This window comes from Culex pipiens, chromosome 1 (genome assembly GCF_016801865.2).
Source record: "Culex pipiens pallens isolate TS chromosome 1, TS_CPP_V2, whole genome shotgun sequence".
NCBI classification, from domain to species: Eukaryota; Metazoa; Arthropoda; class Insecta; order Diptera; family Culicidae; genus Culex; species Culex pipiens.
The window spans coordinates 45,243,702-45,260,287 of NC_068937.1; the positions used below are offsets into that span (position 1 = coordinate 45,243,702).

Sequence of the window (16,586 nt, forward strand, 5' to 3'; positions counted from 1 at the left end):
ACGATCCGAGCTATTATGGTAGCTTTTTATGAATCAATTAATCTATTGCGCAAATAACTCAGCAGAACCTAACGTGGCAGGCAGGCGATTGCCTGCCGGTAACCGGGCGAAATGGGGGTTTGCGTGAGTGTCCAACATAGATCTTGTTCCGCCTACCGTACTGCTGTTGCGGCAATGGCCACTTGAAGAAAAGGAGGTAGTCGCCGCCGACACGAAGTCGATTAGAGAGAGGTTGGCCATGACTGACTACACCGACGACGTCGAGTGACCCTTTTAAGGGGCTTCGGATGGATAGGTGACATGCCGCGGAGGTACAAGAAAGCGCCACCGGGTCAGATATCGGTTTACTGGTTGGTCAGTGAACCTGTTGAACTTGTGTGTGCAACTGGTTGGTGCCCAGACAGAAGGGTAAAGAACGGTTGGAAATCCTGTTATGAGGGTGAAGAACCATCCTTCTCCACTTTGAAGTTCTCTTTGGCGACCTTGCGTCACCTCAACATCATAAAAATAAGTCGTGATAGTGAACAAATTATTGATGAAATATCAGGACAAATTTGAGGTGGGACTCATTTGGCATTCCGCAAGAAACCCCATAGGCATAAAATCAAACTTAAATTGCATTCATTTTAATAAAGAAAAAATATTTTCATTAGGTTGACTTTGTAAACATTTACTCTGAGTTTCTTTATCCTCCGGTACTAGGTAGTGGCCGCCCAACGATAAATATTTTTTGGCTGGTTTCCCAGTGACCAATGACATTTTCCATCGTTAGTTCGTTAATACAAGTCTCCAGACAACATTTTTGGCATCTGTCTATTTGGTCAAAGATTATGTGTTAGCCCTTTTGAAATGCTAGGCTTGATTTCGAAATCTGGAAAAAATATTCGTATGATTGGATAATTTCTCGACGACTTCAATGCTATACCTCTGCAACTATTTGTCTGATTTCAATGTCCAAAAAATTAAAATGTATAGCAATTTTCAGCTTTTTGAACAAAATATTTTTTTAGAAATGGACATACATGGGATCTATACAAAAACTCAAAAATATACTATTTTAACTTAAAGTTAACCCTCATAACTAAAAAACGCTGCATTTTATTAAAAAGAAAAAAAAGGATTTCGATTTTCTTTTAAATAAGATATGTAAAACTTTAAATCAAGATTTAAAATTTTATAAGATATTTAAAACTTTAAATCAAGATTTAAAATTACCGTAAACCGGGGTGACTTTGATAGGATTTCAATTTATTTCTGGATTATTTCTCAACTGGAAAGGTTTTTCTCAAGATTATTATTTTTAAAACATGTACTGGGGTAGACCACACAAAGTCCATGCACTATTTCGGAAAAAAAGTTTTTTCAATCATGTTTAGAAAAATAGTTACGTTAAAAATTCTTAGTTTTAATTCCGGGGTGACTTTGATATTCATAGTTTTTCTTGTTAAAATCATGTTTAAGATGTTCAAACTTTATATGTCTGCTAAATGTACCATCACTGAAAAAGCTGATATAGTTTTAAGAAAAAAAATCAATGTTTATATTTATTTAACTAAGTTTATAAGCTTTTTGGCAAAATACATATAAATTTTAGGTACAATTGTTAAAAAATCGGAATTTTGCCTGAAATTTGTTAAAACTAGTTTTGTTTGTAAAATTATCGATTTATATTGCATTTTATACTGAATTCGAAGCACGAATCACAAGTTTTCACATTTTACATGAAATTTGTTCAACTGAAATTGCCTATAAATTTGGAGATTTTTTTCAATTGTGTTTCAAAAACACATATTATTTATTATTTACAAACTTATTTAACCTTCTCCTAGTGGAAAATTGTCCAAAGAATCCGAAAATGCATTCCGTTTTCCGATTAAAAATTATGTTCATTGAGAAAATCATGACACTTTGAGAAGTTTAAAATAATGACTTTCATCAACATTTTCTTAACTATAGTTAACTAACTTTTTAAACTTTTCAAAATTTTATGAAAAGTTCTTCTTGAGGTACTTTGAACACTTCTCTACCACGGTCAGTATGTTTCTAAACCATTCCTTACGTATTTTAATTGTACTCTTCATTTTGCGGAAAAATCGCAAACCTATCAAAGTCACCCCGGCTATCAAAGTCACCCCGTTTTACGGTATATGTCTAGTTCTCCAAAGATGCACCTTTTTATATTTTGTTAAAACAATATTTAAAATTATATATAATCGTTTTTTTGTTTTTTACTCTTACTATTTTTCTACTCTGAGTAATATTGAATAATTAACTTTTTGAAATGTTAGTCTTGATCCCAACATATTCAAAAGATTATTTTCGAAGAGATCACAAAATTCTCCAAATGTTTCATTTTTGAACATTTAAAACATTGGACCACTAGTTCAAAAATCTGTATCTTTTGAAGAAATTTTTTGATCGATTTGGTGTCTTCGGCAAAGCTGTAGGTATGGATAAGGACTACACAGAAAAAAAAATGATACACGGTTAATTTGTTTTAGGTGATTTTAAATTTCACTTTAGTCACTAAAACTTGATTTGCAAAAACACTATTTTTATTTTTTTCTGAAATGTTTTAGAGGAATGCATGTTTATCAGAAATTTCCAGAATAGGCAAAAACATTTTTGACCGAGTTGTGAATTTTTGAATCAATACTGATTTTTGCGACCAAAACAACGATTTTTTTAAATCAGTATTGATTCAAAAATTCATTACTCTGTCAAAGATTTTTTGCCTATTCTGGAAATTTCTGAAAAGTTGGCATTTGATGTCCCCTAAAACATGTCAGAAAATAAAAAATAAAATTTTGTTTTTTTGCAAATCAAGTTTTAGTGAGAAAAAGTAAAATTTCAAATAATCAAAAAAAATTACCCGTTTATAATTTTTTTCAGTGCAGTCCTTATCCATACTTACTACTTTGCCGAAGACACACAAAAAAAATTCCTTCAAAAGATACAGATTTTCGAATCTTCATTTATCATTTTTGTGTGGACAGCTGCCAATTTTTTATTGAAAATTTTATGGACAAACAAATGATGCAAAATGACTTCTTTGGGCATACCAAAGGTACCATAAAAGTTTCTGCCGGAATAAAAATTACAAAAAAACGAATGACCGAAATTTCAGAGAATTGCTCTTTTTCTTTTATCCGCTGTATCTCAGCTTGCAGAGGTTAAATTTTTAATATTTTTCAGACAACTAATGGACACTATTTTTTAAAATCGAAAAAATGTTTTTAAGTAAAGGTCGAACTTTAGATGGCTATATCTCGAAAAATGCGCACTTTATCATAATTTCTTTGGATTACATTCGATTGAAATTTTGATAGGACTACTTTTTTTCCCAAAAAAAAGCACACTTTAAAAAAAAACTATATTATAGTTTATAATAGTATCGTACAATTTTGCCGAAGATCGATCAGAAAATTCCTCCAAAAATACCGATTTTAGAATTTTGACGTACCTTGTATGGGCGAACCAATGAAACAAAATGGCTTTTTGATCAAAGGAAAACCCCTTTAAAGCTTTAGCTGAATTAAACAATGCAAATGAAATTCATTTCCGAAGTTCGGGGAGAACTGCTCAAAGACAGCTGCCAAAATTGGACGAACCGATCTCCACCGCACACCTGGGACAAAGAAAGAGATTGGACAGATGGGAAGAGTTGATGCTCCACTTTTTTGAGGGGACAAGGAAAATTCTCCCAAGTATGCCCAAATAAGTTTCGCTTGGAGTTAGACGGCTCTGAGAGGTAGAGGGTCATGCATCAGGATACGCTCTAAGCAAGCGTTATGACCTTTTGCATTGTGGTTAAGGTTTCCAAAAAAAAGTTCAGGTGGTTTATGTATGGTCCCTAACAGTCGATTTAAATTGTATTTTTAACCATTTTTTTTTGCTTTTTGATATTTTGGGATAAAAAATAAAGAAAAAAAAGCCAACAAAATTTAAATTTATAATCAAAATTATCGATATTGTTCAGTAAAAATGCAATTGAGTCGCCCCTCGTGCTCTTTTGCTAAGAGCTTCTTACACCCTCAATGGAACACAGCTTCAACGAGTGTATTGCACCAACAATCAATCGAGCTTTTCCGCCAACCTCCCTCCCTCTCGAAACTTGCCAGAATTGACACCCTTTCTCTCTCTCGCTTTGCTTTGTATGTAAACAACAACCATATTCCGTTGGCATTCTGTTGGTTCGTTCGCCAATGTAACTGAATATCTCTGTAAACACATGGAAGTTCACACACGCACACCTACGCACGTGCTCACGTGCAAATAATAGAGAAAAACTGAAGAAAAAATCAGGAAAAGGTGATATCAAGAGAATGTACGATACTATTATCCATTATGCTAACTAGAAGACTCCTACCCTGATTATGTATGATATAATGTTTGTTAAATAGTTTTTTATTCTTCTACCCTTATCTTATAAAATCAACTAGATTTAAGGCCGCTTCGCGATATTAGTTTGGAATGCACGCTTCCATGTTCAGCTCACTCACGAATCCCCTCCCCCTCCAAACAATTACACACTCCCTCCCCTCTATACCGATTCAAATGCTAATTACCACATTAACATACTTAACGCCAAAACTAAGAACTCTGTAGGAAGCACCAACACACCAACATTGTAAAAAAGTAAAACACACTCTCGTCGATCTCCCGGGGAGAACCCACTCTCCCTCGCCACCTTCCTTGTGTAGTTTAGTTTACTTTTGTGTTATTTTCTTTACTTTATTTTTTTTTGTTTCATTGTTTAAGTTTACCTCTTTCATTCTCTTCTTTTTTTTGCTGCGCCTCTTTCTATTTAATTTTCTTTCGTGCCCGTCTCACGCGCGCGCCTATACTCATTTTATTTGCATGTTGAATAAATTTGTACTGTTTTTTTGAAATTGCAAATCCGAGTTTGCGTTTTTTTCTTTCTTGGTCGTCGTTTTTTTTCTACCTTATTTTCTTAGTTGTTGTTTTTGTTTTTGTCGTGTCTCGTTTTGACGATGATACGGTAATTTTTATCTCATCACTCAGATTTGAGCGTGTGTATGTGAGTTAGTGTGTTTAGTTCCGATTTGCCGTTTGTTTTTGCGCTTTTTCGTTCCACTACCATCTCTCGTTCATTCATATTTTTCGCGAAAAGTTTGCAATGTGAGAAGTGAATCGATCCGATAATGCGAGCTGCACGATTGTATGGAGGACATTGGATTCGATGTCGTACAGTATATGTTTGGGGGTCGTTTTGCCGAATGTCGTTATAAGAATTGCAACAATGAAGAAATACAAATAACAAATTCAGAGCAAATCTAAAAAGGCTCAAAAATTATTAAAAAAAAATTAAGCTTAGCTTACAAAAATTATGTCAAAATATTCAAAAATCAGACTTGAAAATATATTTTATAATCTTTTGCAAACCTTTTTGTTTACTACACGGAGAAAAAAGAGTTCCCAAAATCGTGAACAAGCGAAAAATCGTACCATGAAATTTGAACACTTTGTTCGTGGTTCTCAATTTCATGAACGCTTGTTCACGATTTTGGGAACTCTTTTTTTCCGTGTAGGTTTGTTTTGGATTTTTCTATTTCTTTTTAACATTAATAAGATAAATGATGTAAAAGATTATGATTTCAAAAAAGTATACAAAAATCATATTAATTTAAAAAAAATTGTTGTTATTAAGATTATTATTATTATTGATTTGGTTTGAGTGTTAAATTTTGCAACTTTTTTTTTTAAATTTTCAATAAAAAAAATATTACAAACCCGAACCAAAAGTTTCCAAGATATCTTCAGTTGAAAAGTGAAGGCTAGTTAGGTGACACTGAAAAACTCTATTTTATTTTATACACATCGATAAGAAAATTCCTTCTAAGCGAGAATTAAAAAAAACAAGAAGTCTGAAAAATTACAGCATATATGGGAGTTGCAAAACCGAGGCTTGCATAATTGAGGCACAGAGCTTATGGGATTTTGGCTATATGGGGCTATAATCTTATGAAAAATCATCCAAACTTCAACAACTATCCATTGCAATTATTATGTTATGAAAAAATTCACTATATGCGGTTTTTTCTTGTATTTTGTAAATGCATTTCGACACACATTTTTTTAAATTCTAAAAATTTATCTCAAAAATACGTATTTTTGAAAAAATACTCCAAATTTCAGTTTCTTGCAATATGGGTATCAAGTGATAGGGATTTTCTCATACATTTTGATAGTAACAATATTTTTTTTGAGATACTCAAAATTTTCACAAAACTAAGTTTTTTTCAAGTACATAAAATTTAAGTTTTTACAATATATGTATCTAATGATCGAGATTTTTTCATACATTTCGATAGCAGTAATATTTTTTGTGAAATACTCAAAATATTCACAAAACTACGTCCTTTTGAAAAAAATAAAATAAAATATTTTTTTTTCGAAATTAGTGTAAAATGTTTGGGTATTTTTCATACATTTTGATAATCTTTTTTTAAACACTCAAATTTTTCATAAAACTACGTACTTTTGAAAAAAAATACTCAAAATTTAAGTTTTTATTATATGGGTACCATATAATCCGAATTTTGTTCGTAGAAAACTAAAACTTTCAGTATTTTTCAGAAAATACGTAGTTTTTACTTTCTCCATCTTCTTTTCTTGATCTATTTTTTTTGTAAAATAAAACTAAATTCGACACTATAATTTGAATAGGTTCTTCAAACTTAGGGAATCCCACAGCTCAAGTTCAAGAACTCAATATTGTATTGAAAGTTTTCGTCTCAATTTTCATAACATTTAATCGTATTGATTTTGTTTTAGTATACATTTCGTTTACTTTTTTCATTCAAAAGATAATTTATAGCTTAAATATGATATTACAGGGTGGCCACTCATTCTGGAAATTGTTAAGCAATTCTATGTAAAACCCGATTTTCATTCATCGGATGAACTTGTACAATAAGTAAATAATTTTGTTTAAATGTCCAATTGGGTCCAATAAAAAAATCATTTTTTATTTGCTTTTTGGGTTTTTGAATACCCCTGAATCAAGGCGGTTAAAAGGACCCACATAGCAAAAAATAAAAACTTTGTTAATTTGACCATTTAAAAAAAACTTTCGAATTAAAAAAAACCAATCATTTTTCATTCCAAACGGTGAATAATGTTAACACTTTTTAACATAAAACAATTGCAGCCAACTTTTTGTTTTATAAACTAAAAAACATGTTGGCTAATTTTTTTTAAATCAGATGTGAAAAGACAAAAATTGTGGATAAAATTATAAACTCGTTAATATATAAAACGGTTTATTTATAAAGTAAAAATATAATGCTATATTTTTACCAGAATTTCAAGATATCGTTCCTTCCATATCATTAGGGCACATAACTTTTATTAACAAGAGTGCATCCCTCTCACACCTTATATAAACTGTCACTTAAGTGAAAGGGATGCACTCTTGTTTACAAAAGTTATGTGCCCTTAGGAAAGGGCACATTTTGAAGGATAATAACTGTAAACAGTTTTTATTCTTTCATGATATTTGTCTCATGTTAATAAAATTAATCAAATAACGTTTAAGTGTCGTTTTGTAACACATCTTTCTATCCTTTCACCCAAAATTCCGAGTCGAGAGAATCGTTCCCTCAAAATTTATTGAGAGCTCAGCGCCAAAATCGAGAGAATAGTGCTACCAACGCACACCACCATAACAAATGAGTTCATTCGTTAATTGAAACAATAAATCTCCAACAAGTGCCATACATTGACATCTGACCACTACTTGTTCACCAAGCTGTGGTGGCCGAGGCAGTTAAGTCATTGAGTTAGTGTGTCAAAGGTCTCTGGTTCGATTCCCGTAGTCGACACTTTTGGTTTTTTGTTTTGACGGATGATTTTTTTTTGCAAATGAACCTCGATAGAATAATTCTCTCGCCAATCTCGAGCTGTGTTCTCTGTGTCCGTGAGTGGTACCACTATTCTCTCGACTCGAGGCCATTATTCTCTCGGACAAGCGCTGCCCAGTTTTGGGTGTTTAAATTAAAAATATTTTTTCGCCTGCATTAATTTTTAAAGAGCTGAACTATTTTGTTCAAAATTCATTTTTTTTATATTTTATTGATTTTTTTAAATTTTCAATGGATTGTGTCGTATCAGTAATAAGTCAGCAATATGAGGGACTTATTTTTATGTTTAATTTTGCAGAAAATTTGTAGATTTTTAAATTATGTATAACATTATATAATATTACAACAGGACTATTTAACTTAAAGGATATTCGGTAAAATGACCCCTTCAGTAAGAATTTGCCCTCTCCTCCCAAAATCTTTAACGGCCTTTCCGAATCCGAACTGTCTCAACCACTACTACCCCTCCTCTATACTTTATGATACTGTCCTCGCGGTTCTTGTCATCGTCGTCGTCGCCGCCGTTGATTCCCACACAAAAGGAGGAGCGCACCCGCCGTCTGCAGGAGATCGAGTCGAACCGGGCCGATCGGCAGACCAAGCGGCGCCAGGCCCGGGCCCAGCAAACGCAGAACTTCTTCACCAGCCTGCACATGCTCCAGGCGAACACGCTGCTGCGCGAAAGCGACGACAGCTCGGGCGCCTTCGAGGACTACTCGCTGTTTCTGTACCGCCAGCAGGCGCCCGTCTTCAACGACCGCGTCAAGGAGATCGAGATGAAGCTGCGGTATCCGGTGAGGCGAGAAGGAGGAGCACGCGGGGGGTCACGGTGTTCGAAGAATCGGTCTGAACTGTGTAGCCAACTGAGATGCAAAAGCTCTCTTATTCTCTCAATTCAAATCGAGAGCATTTTGCTCTCGACAGAAAAAAAGTTCAAAAAAAACGAAAGACAATTTTTATTTTAAAATTTACCCCATTCAAGAACACCGTGTCCGCCGATCTTCGCGTGATTTGATGTGCGTGCGTTCGTTACGCTAACAGCTCGCTCGTTCAACTAAGCTCAGCCTAACGTGTCCCCAAATTAACGCGTTTAATACACTGCTCCTCGCTGCGTTGGTCCCCGCTCCGTCGACCCGCTGGCAAAATCGGCGAGCAGCGAAAAATTTGCTAACATGTGTTTTCAATTTTATTACCACCGCGCTCGATTTGCCGTTCGATGTGTTTGAGTGTGAGTGCGTGTTGATTTTTTTTCGGCTTGTTTTAAACGATGATTAATTTTAGTACCGAGCGTCGCGCGAATTGTACGACAGCTCGGAAAATTAAATGACTAATTAACGATGATCCTGAACGCGGCGAATTAGAACGAAAGAACTCCTAATCCTCCCCTTCTAAAAACTTGATTTCTGCATGCTTTACCCTGTGTATAACCTCAAATTGCATCCGGGTGTCATAACTTCATAACCACTTTGTAGCGTGGGACCTGTCAACTTAACGGATTGTTTCGGTTAGCTTAAACACAATCCAGGTGTCTTGGCTAACCTCAAAGCAGCTCTGAGAGTTGCCAGGTCCTTCCTGTAGACTACCTGTAGATATATCGATCGCTTCCACTGATCCTAACCTCAAAACCTCCTAATCCGCACGATCTGCGCATGTGTTGTTGAGCTGCCCCCCTCTAACTGCCCCCCGTCTCGGCAAACCCACAACCCCCCTTCTTGACACAAAAACCCCGTCTTCTCAACCTCAGGATCGCGAGCGGGGTCTGGCCGCGGCCTACCCGCGGGGCCTCGTCGGGGCCGACGGTGAACAGTTTAGCGATCGGATCCGCTCGATGGAGCAGCGCATCGGCGGCGGTCGGCACGCCCCGGCCACCGAAAAGAAGCCGAAGGATCTGCTGCGCGCGATCGGCAAGATCGACAGCAACGATTGGAACGTGAAGGAGATCGAGAAGAAGATCGAACTGTCGAAGAAGGCGACCGACATCGGCAAGAGCCGCGAGCGCGTCCCGAAGTGGAACCGCGAGCAGTTCCTCGCCCGCCAGAACAAGCTCACCCAGCAGCCGGACGGCGAGGAAAAGTACAAGGAGTTTGACAGCTCGATAAAGGCGATCGACAAGCAGCTCAAGGAGGGACACAACCTAGATTTGGGCGAGCGCGGCAAGAACAAGGTCGCGTCCATCGCTGGACAACTGCAGAGCAGCAAGCAGCACCACCACCAACACCAACAGCAGAACCAAAAATCGGTAACCCCTTAACCCCCTTAAATTACGTAACGTAACCCTGACCCCCCGCTTCGTTCAATTTTAGACCTCGAAGGCCGCCCTGGTGCTGACCTCGTCGGGCGTGGCGGAAAAGTGCCACTTTTGCAAGCAGCGCGTCTACCTTATGGAGAAGATCTCCGCGGAGAACCTCACGCTGCACCGGTCCTGTCTCAAGTGTCACCACTGCCACACGAATCTGCGACTCGGTAAGTGGGCGCCTTGAACTAGATGTGGGGTTTTCGGCTTTGTGATTTCTGCTTTTTTAGGATCAAGGATTCAGCTAATTTATGATATTTATTAGGTCTATGGAGAAAATGTGTTTATTTTGATAAAATTGTAAATTTAAGATGGTTTCTTGACAATGTATTGATTTAATCGGGGTTTTGAAAAATTTCTCAAAATTCAGTAAATGTATACAACATTTTCAAGAAGGTGCAAATTGTTTATGCATTTGTTTATCTTTTTCTTTTCATAGTAGTCTGCTATTTTTAGTTCCTCTGGATCCTCACATTTTCACACCCCTATAGATTCAAAAAAATGTTGTACTCAATACAATTATCAAATCATCTCTGCGGTAAACTTCGCGCAGTAGGCCTGGCCGGCTTAACGTTGTTGTCTTTAAACATATAATAGAAAATAATTTAAATCGATTAATCAGTTTTATGAAATTAGAGTCATGGCGAAAACAACTCTTGAAAAATAAGATTTTTTTTAATTCACAATATTTCATTGATTAGCCCAGAAACGAAGAAGCATTTGTTAAGGGACCATTCTCAACCCATGCTGCGAGTTCTTTTTTAAGAATTCTTATCAAATTTGACTTATCATCAACCAAAATCCAATGATAACACACTTTGGAAACGTTTAAATATTTTTTTTTCATTTTGCTATGCTTTGTAAGACACTAATATCAAGAGTAGTTCTCTAGATGTTCTCATTTTCATTCGCGAGTTTTATTATTATTATTTATTTAGATAAAACTTTGTCCGTATAATCCTAATGCCACAATATTCAATTTTGCATAATTGGTTTCTCAATATGCCATTGTAGTTCAAGGACTGCGATTAGTTGTGTGGCATAAACCAAGTCTGATACAGATGATATTTTCCCATTATTTCGTAGCCGGCCTACGGATTTAGCTTTTTTTTTGCTTTCCTAACAGAGGAACCCCAACCTTTTGGCCCTTTGGGTAAGATAATCTATTTTTTTTTGTATGGACAATTGTCCAGGAAAGGGGGGGGGGGGTCCACGTGGTTTATGGATGTTCCCCATGATAAAATTTATGGAAGCGAAATTTGGATGCTAATTTTGTTTACAAAAAAAAAAAATATTTTTGGGTTTTTGTGCCCTTTTACTGAAATATTTTACAAAATATTTGAAAGTTATTTTAAAAACACAAAAAAATAATCAGTGTAGAGAAAAATATATTCAATGGTTTTCAATCCGTTATTCTTTGAATAAAATAATGAACATGATTTAATGAAAAAAAATAGTGTTGCTTCCTGATTTCTTGATTCATTTTGGGATTTTTTTAATGTTTAAAAGTTTTTGCAGCAATCATCATTTTAAGTTTGATTAATTTGCTATATCAATAAATAGCGTTTGAAAAAAGGTCAAACTTTCAAACGCTATTTATTGATTGATATGGATTGAAAACGCTTTTCAGAAGTGCCAACATTAGGGGCGCGATGGAAGTACATGTCGTTTCCCTATATATTGGCTCAGAGCAATTTTCTGAGCAAATGTCTGTAGGGATGTTGTAGACATGATTTTTGTTCACACGAATTTATCGGCCCTGGCTGAACGGATTTTGTCCGGGTTGCATTAGGTCCGGTTTGTGATCTCATAAGTCTCTTTTGAAAATTTTAAATTTTGAAACAATTTCTCACTAGTTCTGCTCAAACACAATCTTGACAGTTAAAAAAAAGGGTGAAAATGGCAAAAAGATTCGGCTGATAACGTAGGCATTAAAGATCTTTCAGTGCAACGCGTTTTGAAAAAAAAATTCCAATTGGAGATAAGATTTTAGACCCTTTTAAAATGTAAGTTCTGGCCGCTGAATTTAAAAAAAATCGAGGAGATCAGCAAATTTCACAAGTGTTTCATTTTTTATCACTGAAAATTATACCATAAGTTGCTGAGATATTGGCGTTCTAAAATGAGGTGCTGTTTGGGTGAGACTTAAGGAGGTGTTAGACTATGACAAACAAACAAACATACTCGAATTTTTTTACAGTTTGCCTGCATTTATTTGCAGAAACGTCAGCCTGCATTTGCTTTGGTTGCGAGTTTGGCAATCTGTGAAACACGAAAAAGTGCGAATTTGTTTGTTTGTAATAGTCTAATATCTCCTTCAGAAGACTTTTATTTTCCTGTTTCTTTTTTTTTCTTATCGGCTGTATCTCAGCAACCAGAATTTCAATTTTCAATGTGGAGTACTTTTCGATTGCAAAATTTTGATTTTACATGAAAAATTGAAGTCAAGAAATAATGTTAAAAGTTGAATTTGTCTTTTTTTTTTTCAAATGAAAAAAAAGTATCCATCTAAAATATCTTATGACAAACAAAAAATCGCTACTATTTTCTGTTTTTAACATTGTGGATCCGACTTGCTTTATAAAGATTGCTTTATAAAGATTAGAAACTTATGAAAATATTTTTTGCAATTCCATTTTAGAGCAATTCCAGCTTAAATCAGGAATTTTCTGGTACTTTTGTACCTGACCCTCTCCGAGTTGAATGAAACTCTGTAGACATGTTATCCTGCCAAGAAGGGTGCTGAGAGTGGAGACATTTATGAAAGGCCAATTAGCCTACAAGAATGCTACGGTTTTCCGAGGCAGCGTGCGCTTCTGGATTGGCAAAATCAATGGGACGACGACACCAAGGGACGTTGGATGTATTCCATACGACCTAAGGTGCAAAGAAAAGCCTGGTTCAAGGGAATGGACTTGACGCGTGGATTCATCAGAACGATGTCCCGCCTTATGTCGAACCATTACTCGTCCAAGGCTCATCTGTACCGTATCAACATGAGTGATACGAACCTTTGTGACTGTGGGCAGGGTTATCAGGACATCGACCATCTCGTATGGGCGTGTCCAGATCACCATGTTCACAGAATTAAGTTGAAAGATACCCTCAGGGCCCGAGGAAGACCACCAGAAATCCCGATGCGAGACGCGTTATCTCAACTAGACCTTGATGTTCTCTATCCTATCTATCAGTTCCTCTCAGATTCCAAAATATCTATTTAGTTTTCATCCAGTTAGTTTCCCTTCAGTTAGTTTTCCTCTAGTTAGTATAACTCGCCTTCACACAAAGCCGTCGTTTCTGGTTGCACCGGAAGCAAAGCAAGATCGCCCCAGCAGCTGGACACCGAGTTGCGGCTGAGGACAAAACGCAAAGGCCAGCAGAGCCAACCAAGACCCCTACACAATACCCCTTCCCTTCCCACGCCTTGTCTTTAACATCAATCCCTTCCCTACTAACCCCGAGTAGGCCGCGGGTAATCGGCTTCCCTCCCACTAACATTTACACACAAGATCCTCTGTAATTATTAAGTCAAATGTAATTACAAAAGCCGACTCGGTCCTAACCAGGTCCCAGTACCAAAAAGGACCTAATAAAAATAATTTTATGAAAAAAAAAAAAAAAAGACATGTTATCCTAGGCTTATATAATCCATTTTTGTGTATATAGTGCCAGTTGCACATGTCATTTAAGAAGGGCATATGTAATTCAAATATTTTTGAATTTCGTAATTTAAAAATTACTGTAACTCGAAGCCGTTGCATCTAGTGCGTCCATCCCGGGAATTCCCGGGACAAAAATCCCGGGATTTTTCCAAAACCGGGAATTCCCGAATCCCGGGATTTTCTATAATTTGTCCCGGGAATTCCCGAAATTGAAAAAATAATCATATTTTGGTCTGGAAATTCAGATTTGCAACAAGTAGAACACTTGAATACTAAGTAATCGATAAGAAGCATTAAAATAGATAAACAGTTGAATACTTAGTAATCGATAAAATGCATTAAAATATGTATTCGGCAAATATCAGCATTTATTTGGCTTATTTGGGAAATTTATTATAATTTTATTTAACAGGTCCGTGAAATGTCTAGCGCTTTAATTTTTTTCTTTTTTCTTTTTTTAACGACTGGATATATTTACGTATATTTACGATTTTATATTTGAAAAAAAATCTCATATTAAATTATTTTTAATCAAACACCTGCATCTGGGGCAAATAAGGACAAATGTGACAAATAAAGACAGGTATTTAAGCAGAAAAAAATGCATAATGTTTTGGATCACTTTGGTTAAAACAGGAACAGAACTAAACAATTAGTACACCGAATTCCAAATGTATTGCTCTAAATCTCCTGGACCTATTCAAATTTTAGTCCCGATTTCCCCGGTTGGCGATAGTTACTTGAAGTTAATTTATAAAATATGTTTCATATGTGAATTCAAAACTTATCTAAAATTTTACATTGACTTGTATCATTTTATTTGTTGTCGTTTTTTTTGTTTTTAAGACATATTAATGAAGTTTTTTAAGCTGTTTTACTCATGTCATATAAAAAAAATATATAAGAGAAATATTTTTATAAAGACTTATGTAATTTGAATCGCAAATAAATAATGAATCATATTGGAATTAAAAATTGTAGTTTATTTAAAATCCAAAACATCACAAAAAAATGATTTTTATCAATTAATTTTAATTTTAGGCTATTTAAAAACATTCGTCTTCGTTTAGATTGAAGTGTAGATTATCACCAATTAATATTTTAAAGCTAATTCTATGATTTTAAGCTTGAAAACATAACAAATATAATGAAAACATAGATTTAATTACTGATACAAAAATTTCCCGGGATCCCGGGAAATCCCGGGATTCCAAAAATATTTTTCCCGTTTCCCGGGAAATTCAAAACCCGGGAAAATTGGACGCCCTAGTTGCATCGTAACAAAAAGTGGTCATTGGCAAACTTGAAGGAAATTGGACGGGATTTCTGAAAAAAAATATACTGAAAGAAAAATACACGCCACTTCTATGCAATTTTTCGATTTTTAAGCTTAGAAGTTAAATTTTAAGGAAATGTAACGATCTTTCGTTCAAAATTTTCAAGGGAAATAGCTTAAGATGCTACAAAAAAACTCACGAAAATGCAGGATGGTATGTCTCTCCCAAAAAAATACAAAAATCATTTACTAAAACTGTTTTTTTTTAAGAGTGGTCTTAACGTCAACATTTTTTAAACCAATAGTGGGAATCGATTCTCCAGACAATTTCACATAAAAGTCTCAATATTGACTTTTTCGTATGTCCAATCCTTGTGAAGACACAGCGGTTTAAAAAATAAAAATGTTGAAAAAAATAGGTTTTTTCTATATGACAGAATGTAATTTTTAGTCCCGAAAATATTTTTACCGTAAAGCTCGTCCGATTTCCCATAAGTTTGCCTTTGACAGCTTTTAGAAAACTTACTTTCTGGGTTAGGAAAATCTACAACATCGACCATAAGTGAAATGTAAAGTTTGATATATTTTCTTGAGAAAATGCCTAAAAATTGCGGGAGCTACTTTAAAAAACAAGTCAAAAATAAGAACTTGAAAAAAATTACACTCTCAGATTATTGTTTAACCTTTACTCACTTTCACTCTTCCTCTTCCAGGCGGCTACGCCTTCGACCGCGACGACCCGGAGGGCAAGTTCTACTGCACCCAGCACTTCAAGCTCCCGTCCAAGACGGTCAAACCGGTGCCGAAGCGCTCGCTACCACGCACTCCCCAACAGATCGCCGCTCAATCTCCAATTGCAGCAGCTTCAGCAGCTACAGCCGCCTCGGCCCAGCAACCGTCCACGCCGGACTCGAAGAGTTCCGGCATCAACTTCGACCTGCTGGATCGGGGTGAAACGCCCGAGCGGATCGAGTTTGAGAACGCCGACGAGGCGATTTCGGACGGCGAGGCGGCGATGGAGGTGATTGACGAGAACGAGTGGACGGACCGGAACTTTGGCACCGAGTCGGACGAGTCTGACGAGGAGATGTCCAGCTCGGACGAGTCGGACTCGGACTCGGATTCGGACTACGAGGAAGCGGCCGGGTCGCCGCTGGGGGCACAAACGCTCCAGCTGGCTTCGGAGTGGATCAGCGACAAGCGGTTCTCGAACATGGTGGACAGCGATGATGACTTCTATGGGTACTCGAGTGAAGGTTTGTTAGCTTGAAGAGGGGTGTTTAAAAATAGAGTTGAGATTTCACTTTCGCTGTTTTTCAGATGACGAAGCCGACTCGCAGACCGAGGGTGAAGAACTGGCTCGAGCTCGCGAGATGCGAATGCAGGAGGTCAAGCTCATGCCCCCGCCGACCCTGCCAACCGACACCGAGACCGAGGTGAGTCGTCAATTGGCCGATGTTACCCCGTTG

The 16,586-nt window shown here is 36.4% G+C and overlaps 1 protein-coding gene across 3 annotated transcripts in view; it reads left to right on the forward strand.

The window, feature by feature from the left end:
• Positions 1-16,586, forward strand: part of LOC120426071 (F-actin-monooxygenase Mical) — a 127,581-nt gene that overhangs the window by 84,433 nt on the left and 26,562 nt on the right. For 2 of the 3 annotated variants that reach the window (XR_008211723.1, XM_039590757.2), the window contains exons 9-13: positions 8,429-8,680; positions 9,631-10,125; positions 10,190-10,349; positions 15,831-16,373; positions 16,438-16,553. Coding sequence is in view for 1 of the 3 variants with exons in the window: in XM_039590757.2 (XP_039446691.1) it covers positions 8,429-8,680; positions 9,631-10,125; positions 10,190-10,349; positions 15,831-16,373; positions 16,438-16,553 (1,566 nt within the window). In the remaining 2 variants the exon portion in view is untranslated. The remainder of the gene's footprint in view (positions 1-8,428; positions 8,681-9,630; positions 10,126-10,189; positions 10,350-15,830; positions 16,374-16,437; positions 16,554-16,586) is intronic. The other variant, XR_008211724.1, reaches the window with a different exon arrangement.